General features: G+C 43.8%; 1 protein-coding gene across 1 annotated transcript in view; it reads left to right on the forward strand.

Moving 5' to 3' along the window:
- LOC117542329 (homeobox protein Meis1) overlaps positions 1 to 11,513 on the forward strand; it is a gene marked incomplete in the record, with an annotated part of 68,844 nt that overhangs the window by 49,200 nt on the left and 8,131 nt on the right. The window contains 2 exon segments of the mRNA XM_034209939.1: positions 8,743 to 8,801; positions 10,782 to 10,871. Coding sequence (XP_034065830.1) covers positions 8,743 to 8,801; positions 10,782 to 10,871 — 149 coding nt within the window.

Here is an 11,513-nt window from a genome sequence, read left to right on the forward strand (position 1 = left end):
ATTCTTATGTGTTTTGGAATTAGCAGGCCCAGTTTCAGTCCATGCCCTAAAGCCTGTTTCATACACTGCAGCTCTGTCAAGTTGCTTCAGCCTGAAACTCCCCGACATTACAGCAAATACCACACACACACACACACACACACACACACACACACACACACACACACACACACACACACACCACACACACACACACACACACACACACCACACACACACACACACACACACCACACACACACACACACACACACACACCACACACACACACCATGTATACATCACTTCAGGGGACATTACATTGACTTACATGCATTTCCTGGAGACTTATCCTAACCTTAACCATAACCAACCCTAACCCTAATCCTAACCCTAACCAAGTCTTCACCCTAAAATTAATGATTCCCCTTATGGGGACCTCCAATTTGTCCCCATAAGGGAGGCGAGTGACTGTGTAAACAGATTTAGCTCCCCACAAGTATAGTAATGCTAGGACACACACACACACACACACATACACACACACAACACACACACAACACACACACACACACACACACACACACACACACACACACACACACACACACACACACACACACACACACACACACACACACACACACACACACACACACACACATGAACACACACACACACACACATATGAACACACACATATGAACACACACATATGAACACACACACATGAACACACACGTTTCAATATGACCTCACTTTCATATTTCAACACCGATTTAAAAATAATTTTAAAAAACTACATTTTCTCCTGAAGTCTGTTGCTACTAATAGCCTTTCACAGGAACCTTTAGCCTGTGTAGACCATAGTGTAGACACAACCCTGTCTTTTATTTTGTCAACATAAATGTGTGGCGTGTGCATATCAAATCAAATCAAGTTTTATTTATATAGCACATTTATAAACGATTTTTGGTCGAGCCAAAGTGCTGTACATATAATAAAAATAGCCTACAGTAGAGACACTTTACAGCAAATACAACAGCACAGATTGTTCAGAATATATACATATAGGTGTCCATGAGCAAAGACACATCCCTCCCCCTCCTCCCCCTTTCTTCCTCTCTCTCTCTGTTTCTCTTACATCACAACACGTCGCTCGAGGCCAAACCTGCATTTCTCTTCATTCACCTCCCTCTCTCTCTCTCTGCCTTTTTTGTTCCCTCCTCTTTCCTCCCCACTCCTCTCCCTTGCTTTTCAACCTTCTTTTGTAGTAGTAGTAGAGGAGGGGTCCAAAACATGAAAGGCGGCAGGACGTGAATGCCAGGATCTGTGTTGCAGTACACATGTTCGCTGTCGTACTCGTCGGTTCTTGTTCTCACACTGACGTTTTTCAATTCTGATCAAAAGTGTTGTGAAGGGAATGAGCCCAGACACGGAGAAACAGTCTGTGCCAATATGAAATATCTAGGAAAAATATCACTCCTTCTTTCTAGAATTTCCTGGCACAACACTGACATTGACTTCATGTGATTTAGATAAATGATGGTTATACGGAAATATCTTGTTGACAAACCATAAAATTATGACACAATTCCTGCATGCAATAACACAGTCGTATGGAAAGTGCCAGCAACCATTGATATCAAATAACTAAATTAGGGATTGTTCTGAAATCCAGCAGAGATATTCACCACAGTAAAAGTCTTAATGACTATTATAAAACTGAGACTCTAATTAAATTGTCACTTTGTATTTTACTGATCTAGTCATTTTGCTGATTTTAACAAGCTAATTTTCAAATGTGAGCAAGTTTCATTGTCCAGTCGTTTTTTGTTCGACTGTTGCCCTCTTTTCCTCGATTCCACTGCTTTGGTGTTTGCTAACTGTGGATGTCAAAAGCCTGAAACTGCCTTCACTAGTTTCTGGGCAATCAGAGGGATCCCCATAGCGATGGCTGCTGTGAGCCAGCGGGGGGAAGTGACACGCGCAGAGACAGGATATGACACGGGCAGTATGGGGGGATTTAGGTCAACCACTCTGTGTTTGCAGCAGTCCCCACCGCAAGCCCTGTCAGCAATACTGACTCTGTGTGACACTGGTCATCTTGTGTGTGTGTGTGGGTGTGGGTGTGTGTGTGTGTGTACTGAGAATTTATTTTCTCAGTGGCTAGTTTGTGTATTTATTTGTGGTGAACGGAAACACACACTGTTTGTGTTTGCATGCAAAAACATTTAAAGAACACAAGGAAGCCTACTGCTAACAGAGGTACAACACACACACACAAACACACACTTACACACACGCACACACACACACACACACACACACACACACACACACACACACACACACACACACACACACACACACACACACACACACACACACACACACACACACACACACACACACACACACACACACACACACACACACACACACACACACACACACACACACACACACACACACACACACATACATTATGATCCAAGCCCAAAGGCTAAAGGACACAGACTCTGTCCAATGTTGTGTTTGTGGAGTGGGTAGCACAGGACAGCCATGTTGTTTCTGGGTAAAGCCAGGCTCCCAGCCATGCCTTCTCTCTGGCATTGATGGATGACCGGCTAACTGACTCCAAGATGTGTGTGAGGGGAAGCAGGAACCGGTCCCATGGGACAACTACACACTCTCTCTTATGATGTCTTTATTTCTTTGTTTTGCCTCTTCTTTGTCTGTTGTATTCTGAACTCTCATTCTTTCTCACCCCTTTCTCACCCTCACTCTCTCCCACCCTCTGTTTTTATGTTGCCTTTTGCCAAGTCCTTTTTTAAAGTCAGTGCATGTTGCTAAACCCCGCCCAATAAGAGCCAATGAGTTCATGTATGTTTTTCAAGTGACCGAAATGTCTCCTCTACAACTCTGAGAGGCACCTAGTTGTCATGGACACACACACTCACTTCATACACACACATATACACACTGAGCTCTTCCTTCATTTGTGTGTGTGTGTGTGTGTGTGTGTGTGTGTGTGTGTGTGTGTGTGTGTGTGTGTGTGTGTGTGTGTGTGTGTGTGTGTGTGTGTGTGTGTGTGTGTGTGTGTGTGTTTGTGTGTGTGGTTGCCCAGCCTGTCTGTCCACTCTGTAAAACCAGCTTTAGAGGTAGATTCATGGCTCTCGTTATGGACACTGGGCTCTTGGGTAGTGGAGCAACAGGGATTTTGTGTGTGTGTGTGCTCACATACGTATTTTATGTGTGAGCAGTAATGGGGATTAAGTGACCCCGGCTGCTCTGGGTCTAAAGCTCCTTTTAAATTTCACACTGTTTTCCTATGTTTCCCTCAACATGTGGCACGGGATCCAGCTAATCCACCTCATGTTATTAGGAGCTGGATCAGCAGACCGGCAGGCTCTGATCAGTGTGTCTGTGTACAGCTATGCTTACATTTGGAGATGGTTCAAGGACATATTTGCCTGCCTATAAAGACCCATATGTATGCTGCCTTAAAACACAGGCTGCCTGTCTAATAACAGCCTAGCTGCCGCACTTGCACTAAGTCATGTGACTCCCACATGACCTCGCCTCAACCTTACTTGTCAAATGAGAGTGTGTTTCATAATGTTTCTAAGTGTCTGTGCAGGTGTGAACATGCATGTGTTTTTATGTCTGACACAATGCCACAGTTAACCCTGAGGTGATATCAAAGGTACCACACCTTCCCCACAGAGCTATAACTCACACTGGCATTTTTCATAAACATAGGCTAAGAAGCAGAGAGGATCATGGGAAAGAGTATGTTAGGATGTTGGAGTGTTACCAACCTGCAACATGCAGCTTTTTGTAGCTGTTTGATTTGCCTAGGAAGCTTTCAGGAAAACAGTAAGAACGATGCTTCTCGGTGAGTGCATGTAGCTGGATGAGTGTGATGAGTACGTTTTTTAATCTGTGTATACATGTAGGTGTTTGTACATGTGTTAAGTAAATGAGGAAAGTACATTCTCTTCAAAATATTAGGTACTGCATTGAAAATTCGTCTTACGGACATAGTTTGAATGAGTTTCAAGTCAAAATCACTAGAAATCACTAATTCACATCTTGCCTTTTTACCGCCACAATAGCAAATATTTCTAAATATTAATAAAAAATATATTTGCTCAACACCAGATTTTGTAAAATCACTCTTTTTTTGTCAATTGTTTTAGCAGTATAGGTCCAAATACAAATCCTGCCAACTTCATACATGCAATGCAATAAAAGCAAATGGAAAAACTACTGATGTTTTGTGATCCAAATATAGTTTAGTTTATTCAAACTAATCTGAGCCATCTAATCCTGGCATCTGACCTGAGATCGACACTGGGGAGGAGAGAAAGAGAGGGTGGGTGGGAGGGAGATCTGTGGGTAAAACGAAGGAGGTGATTTATGATTGAACTCGTCAAATGAGGAGAACAAGGGGAGAAACTCATAACTGTAATTCCCTCACACACCCACATGCAGTACACTCATTAACATATATATGCAGTATGCAGGTACATGCAGAGGCATACACTTCCACCCCCTGCTGTGCATAGAACGTGGAGCTGTGATAAAAGAAGTAATTAGTTAAGAAGATGGAGATCTGATAATAAAGTTCTGCAGGGATGCAAAGTGTGATATAACAATGAGAAAAGAGTACACAATGTGTGTGTGGTAGATTCAACAGGCTGTACGAAAACCTATCCTTGATTTATGACTGGCAACTGCATTTGTGTGTAAGACTAATTTGTGTACAAATCACTTTTTAAGAAACAAAGTGGGTCAAAAAGTGTTCTGCAAAAAACTATTCAGTTCAAATAATGAATTCAGATACGACAGAGCAGTATGCGTGTGTGTGTGTGTGTGTGTGTGTGTGTGTGTGTGTGTGTGTGTGTGTGTGTGTGTGTGTGTGTGTGTGTGTGTGTGTGTGTGTGTGTGTGTGTGTGTGTGTTCACCAGTTAGTAGGAAGGATATAGGCGTTAATTGTGGTTGAGCAGCAGACAATCGATGCTGCCGCGCAGTGACAACCTGATGATAAGCTACATGACTCTACCCGTTTCTTTGTAGTGCTTTTAAATCACATTGATTGGCAGCTAGGAGGAGTGTGTGGTTACACAGTTATTTTAAGCGGCTCTCAGATTTGAATATGTATGTACAGTAAACCTCTGTCAGCGTGCACTGAAATCCACCACCAGGTCCTGATGCGTGTGTGCAGGCCTGTGCATGTGTGGGTGCACATTTTCTCAGATTACTAATGTAATATTGCCAGTGAGTGCAGAGGACGTGTATTTATATATGTATGTGTGTGTTCATGTGTGTGTGTCATATTACTAATATGATATTGGTGGAACGCTCGAGATGTGTGTGAGAGTGTGTGTGTGCTACAGAAATTGAGAACTCCACATGAATTTAAATCAACGAGCTCGCAGAGTAACCTTTTGTATATCCAATCTGCATCTTTCCACTGCTCGTTATTAAATTATCCCCTAATTGGTCACGCAACAAAGGCAGCTGATGAAAAAGACAATTTCTTGCTTTTAATTGGGCATTTCACGTGTGCTTCGTGTACACCTGTGTGCGGCTGCCTCGGCTCAGTGTGTCGGGGACGTGTGTGTGTGTCCCCGGGTGTAATGAGAATAGGACATTAGCAAGGGCTTGGCAGACGCCGTCGCAATCAGTTCCACTCTTTCCAGAGAAGGAGGGAGAGGGGCGGGAGGATTAACCAGACATCAGCAATCTCAGAAGGAGAAATAGATTGAAGGCAGAACAACAAAGAATAAAATCAACCCAGTTTCCTTAATGTGACTTTTAAGAGGCTTACTTCTGGCGTTACATGTGGCAGGCATGTTTCTCGATCCACTCTGGGTGAGTGCTTATGTCAACCACATGTGCCCTTTGTGGGAATCAAACGTATCCCCCTGGTAGTGTTTCATTCCCTGAACTCAACCATTTTTATTCTAAGTCATTTTCTTTCCTCCTGCTTGTCTTTTGGTGTTTTTCGCCCAACTTTAGGCGTACCACCAGTGGTGTGTCACGCCAAAATAGCCCAGCTATTGTTGCAGTGAGCGGAGCTGAATAGTGCAGCTCATTGTGTTGTGATGGGAGGCAGGGGAACGAACAGGCCATAAACACTGGCCCTATAGCACCCAGGGGTCGTGCAAAGGTGAAGCCTCTCTCCCCCTAATAGAGCAGCTCCGCTTTTCTCTCTCTTTCTATCTCTCTCTGAGTCTTATTTCCTCTCTTCTAATTCCCCCCTTCTCTCTTCCTCACCCCTACCTCTCCCTCTCTCTCGGTCAGCTTATTAACGGTCACAGCGAGAGTGTCTGGTTTGCAGAACAGAGCCCCTTGCCTTCCCACTCTCTCACTCCTCCTTCCCTCCCATTCTCCCGCTCTCCATCGCTCCGTTCCCCTGGCTGCTATTATGAGAGGCATTTTATCCTTTGTTCCAGCCCCCATGGTGCATCTGGCCTCAGATATGGGGACGACAGGGACAGGAAACCGGCGAGAGTTTTTGCGAAGAGGAGGGGGTTTGGTGGGTTAGAGTGTGGGTTCGTTGCTGGGAGGTGGGCCGCCAGTTTCCACCATACAGGGAAGGAATGATAAGGAGAAGGAAACAGATACAGAGGGGGACGGAGAGGGAGGCAGAGCTGTTCTTTTCGGAGCTACACTTGTAGGCCTAGTGGCAGCAGTAGCAGTAATAGTAGGATTATGACTTCATTGATACATAGCCTGGTTAATCCTTAGAGTAAATAAGCACTGGTGCCATATTTCTGGGAGGTCAGATCAAGTAACAAGTCAATTACATTCCTCTCTGAGCCCTATTGTAGCAGGAACAAATGCCAGACTTCCTAACAAGTGCACACCTATTGGCAGAACAACCTACCTTATCGCACTGGTGTACTTTTGAAGGAGGTAGAAGGACGAGGTTTTTGCAGGAGAGCAATAGGAAGGAAAGACAAGAGGAAGGAGAAGGACAGGTCAACAGTTAGCCAGTGCTGGCCTTAATATGACCTCGTCCTTCTATAAAAGGCCTGTAGAGGAGAGTTAAAGGAATGCTCAGGCCTCCTTGCCCTCTCTCCTCCTCCCATATCTCCCCCAGCAAAACAGGGTAGCGAGGGAGGAAGGGAGGGAGGGGGTGTTGGTGATAAAACTCCAGACGTTCCCTCATTTGATGGTGCTCTGCCATGTCAGTGCATTCCTCCCGAGCTCTTTCTGTCTCTCTCCCAAAAATTCCAGTTCTACATATTGTAACGAAAAGACAACAAAATCACCAAAACACCGAGCTTTCAAAGGCTTCAGATCCCCGTCGCTTCTTTTCCTTCTCTTTCACAGAACGTTTCACCTCACAGAAAGCTCCTGTCGAAAATATAACAATTTTGCTAAAGCGGATTATGAGATATAACAAAAACAATGCAGGGACACCATTAAGCTTCAAATTATTGTGCCTTTCTACTGCTATCTGTCTCTGCCACTCTCTGTCTCCTCATTACCCCGCAGCTCCGCCTGGAGAAGGTGATACAGGATAGATAACGGACAGAAATCTATCTGTCCGTTATCGAGCACACCATAAAGCAGTTAGAGAAGGAATATTAAGAGATATAAAGCCATTCACTTGTTTAGAGGTCAAACAGACGCACCCGCTTGTGTCCTTTTGTATCTGTCCCTCTACTTTCTTTAGAACTCTTAAATGCTCCTTTCTTCCAGCGTTGCACGGCTATTGTTTCCTCAAAGTTCGGCTAATGCTCCCCCTTTTAGAGATGAAATAGAAGTGTCCGGTTGGGCAACAGCAGGAACACATAAATCAAGTCAGAAGCCCCAAGAGCCCTCTCTCCTTGGGGTCATTACAGGTCAACAGGTCATTTCAAAAGGGGTTAGGCTGAGCAAGGCCAGAGCACGGCCTGTGTGAGTGTGTGCGAGGGCGTGAATGTGTGTGAATGGACGCAGAAGAGGGAGAGAGATTAAGAGTGTGTGTGTGTGCAGTAGCAGTTTTAAATACGAGTAACAGTGTGTGTGTGCATGTGTGTGTGTGTGCTCAATAAATGTTCTGACCCTGTGCTTTTATTGGAGGTCACGGGGTAAACGAGGTTTTTCTAAGCCTGTATGTACCAAATCCAGCTCCTGTGAAAACACACACACAGTCACTAAAAAAAGCTCCTGCTGTCACAGAGTAACACATGGTCACCTGTCTTAACAGAGTATCACCCAAAACAATGCCTCTCACCAGAGGCAACGTGACATGTTTCTGTCAGCAACACTTCCCACACTGCCACGCTCCAAGCCGAGTGAGCAATCTCAGCTCGCTGTGAGGTGGAACGTCCCGACAAAGAGAGATGGGTCGACATGTTTCAAACAGGCTCGGAGAAAATCCCGGTTAAGCCTCGCCCCACAAAGACCCCAGTGTTCAGGCCCATGTTTCTGCATATGAGCTGAGGCTGTGCAAGTTTATACAAGTCGTGGACTTTTTGCAAGCCTTGGTAACGCTGCTAAGATGTGACTCTGTTGGGGCTTTACCGGCTCAGGGTTGCTTAGTGGAAAATAATTTCCCTATATAACTGTTATGGTTTACTTAAAGAAGGAGACTGCTTTGGCACTGGTTTTGTTTTCAAGCTGTGTGCCAAGATTTCCAAGGTCTTAGTCAGCAATTTTTGTCTGATCTTGTTTTGGGAAATCCACTGACAGTGTTTCTCTTTCTTTGTCCCCTCTCTTTTCTTCCTCTCTCTCTCTCTCTCTCTTCATCTTCTTCAGGTTCATTAACGCCCGGAGGAGAATAGTGCAGCCCATGATTGACCAGTCAAACCGTGCAGGCAAGTCTCCTCTAGTTACTGTATTCAAGTCGCGCAGGCGAAAGCCGTCCTCAATCCATGCACCCGGAGGCCCCTCAGCTGGTAAATACAGGCCTGATACCCCATCCTGGAATGTCCAAAACCTGGAGGGGCTTTCCCCTCCTCTGTCGTGACTGATCACTAAAATTAAGAACCAAAACATTACAACATTAACAGCAACCATTAATCCACTTTGACGTGCCATTTGGGGTGAGAATCTGTTCATTATACAATATAATAATTTGGCTGAAAATGAGTTAACGACGAGTGGATTTATTTTCTCAGCCTGTAAACAACACTAGCTGTGTTCTAAGTAAATGTGCTCTTAACCCCTTCCTCCCCGCTTTCGCCAACCAGGCAAAGTAAAATAAAATAAAAACACTCACCCCTTCCTCCCTGGCTCAAACCAAAGCATAAAGAGAACGACACCCGTTTCTTTTCTTGGGTGACCGTTGTTTGGCTTTTTGGCTCCAGACCTGTTTTTGCCCACCCCCCCATCTCACTCCTTTAAACTCCCCCCTCAACCCTATTTGCGGCTGTTTTAGGGAGTGAGGGGAGTGAGCGGTCCCCCTGGTGCATGGCTTGGTTTGGACTGCCGTAAACTTTATTACCTGTAATAGGGGTCAGGGGTCAGGGTGGCATTAGGGGCGCAGTAAAGTTCAAAGGCATTCAGTGGGGCCGAGGTCTTGCTTTTGCTTGACTGACCCCCAAACAGCCTGAATCGAAGGTAAGTGGATTTCTATGAGAGCAGAACAATGGAGGCGAGGGAAAAAATAGGAACCCTATCAGGTTTCACTTATCGTAGCTGCTCAGTTATAGGCAGTATTTATTAGAAAGAGCATTTAGGTAGGAGCGGATTCTGAAGCCACTCAGCAAGAATGACTTATTGTTGACACAAATTATCAGAGCTTCAGCCTGGGACTCATTTGATTCTTTTGATCATGTGTGTAATCATACATTAATAGGAGCAGCAATTAGGTCTAAGGCCATGAATATAGCAGTGTTAAAAGCCAAAGGGTCCTTTATTCTACATAACAAGTCGTGATAAGTATTGTCTGAATAAAACTATTTTAACTTTGCATTATACAGCAGCAACGTTTTGGATTGAAATTCATAAATTGTTTTATTCTGGGGAATATTATTAAAGTTTATAAAAAAAAGAAATATTGTAAATGCTTCATGAACTTGTTATTAATAATAATAATTATTGCAGATTATAGATTATAAATAAATCATTTAGGGACAAGGGGGTGAGATTAAATAAATTATACTTCTTCTCACTCCTTTTCGAACACTAGATGTGGCACCGTTTATGTTGCTAATGCTGTTGTTGTTGTTGTTGTTGTTGTTGTTGTTGTAAATGTCATTTTTTGTTTTGATTTCTCTTACATGACTATGCACTGCAACATTTGTTTTGTTTTGTAATTATTTATTTTACTTGTTCGAAATAAATGTATCAATCAATTAACATGAAAAAAAAAGAAATCTCCACATTTTAATATTTCAATTAGTCTAGAGATCCAATGATGAACCCTAACACAACATATTATACTATCAAACCCAAACCGTGAGAATTAAGATGATTTTTACAACCTTACAGCTACTTAAAAAGATAAGAAATGTAGGTTAAGTAGTAAATAAAACAATCATTCTCCCCACACAAGCAGTCATTTTTATTGGCTTCCTATCAGTCATTGGTTGTCACTTCTTCCAGATGGCTCAAGTCTCACCTTTGTGAACTGTAGTGTGTGTTGTACTCTCTCAGTCCGATCCCTATTAGAGCATTTAGACGCATTAAAGTCTACCAGGGGCTTACAGTGCGGCCGACTCGGAGCAGCAAGGCTCCCTGTGCGTGCACCGGCCAACAGATGATCCCGCTTCGGCCACTGAGCCTTAATTAAAAGTACTAATTGACCACTCCGTCCCCTCCCTCCCTCCCTCTGTCTCCTCCTCCATCCACAGTAAGTCAAGGACCTCCCTACAATCCAGATGGCCAGCCGATGGGGGGCTTCGTCATGGACGGCCAGCAGCACATGGGAATCAGACCACCTGGTAAGGCTTTCTCTCTGCGTGTCTGTCCCTTTCTTTCCTCCCTCACTATGCCCATCTTCTTCCTTTCTTTCCTCGCTGTCGTTAGCTCATTTTCATGCATCTACCCTCCTTCCCCCCCCTCTTCTTCCCTCATCAGTCCTTCCTCTTGTATCTCAAGTCAAAGTCAACTTTATTGTCAATCTTTCAGTTTGTGTGTACAGACATCACAAAATACTATTTCCCACAATCCCAAATACAAATATGTATAACAATATATATAAAATATGTATTTCCTATATACAACACATTTGTACATATATATATACATATTAAGATAAAAACACAACAATATATAGAAAATAACACTTCAATATCTTTGGGAATGTACAATTTAACCTTAGAACAGTATCTCTAGTTGTCAGAACATAGAGTATCTGCCATGTTTGTGTTTTTTTCTACTAGAGTACTTCATGTCTTTTCTCAGCACTTATAGTCGCTGTGTGTAAGCTGTACAGTATGTGCACCCTCACACACAGCGATAAAGACACACACACACACACACTGTACACACTGTACACACTGCTACCTCCCCCTCTTTCGACACACAAACCAGAACAGGTGTGGTCAATCACATTACACAACCATCTCCTTCCTCCCCCCCAC

Source organism: Gymnodraco acuticeps, unplaced genomic scaffold, assembly GCF_902827175.1.
Source record: "Gymnodraco acuticeps unplaced genomic scaffold, fGymAcu1.1, whole genome shotgun sequence".
Taxonomy (NCBI): Eukaryota; Metazoa; Chordata; class Actinopteri; order Perciformes; family Bathydraconidae; genus Gymnodraco; species Gymnodraco acuticeps.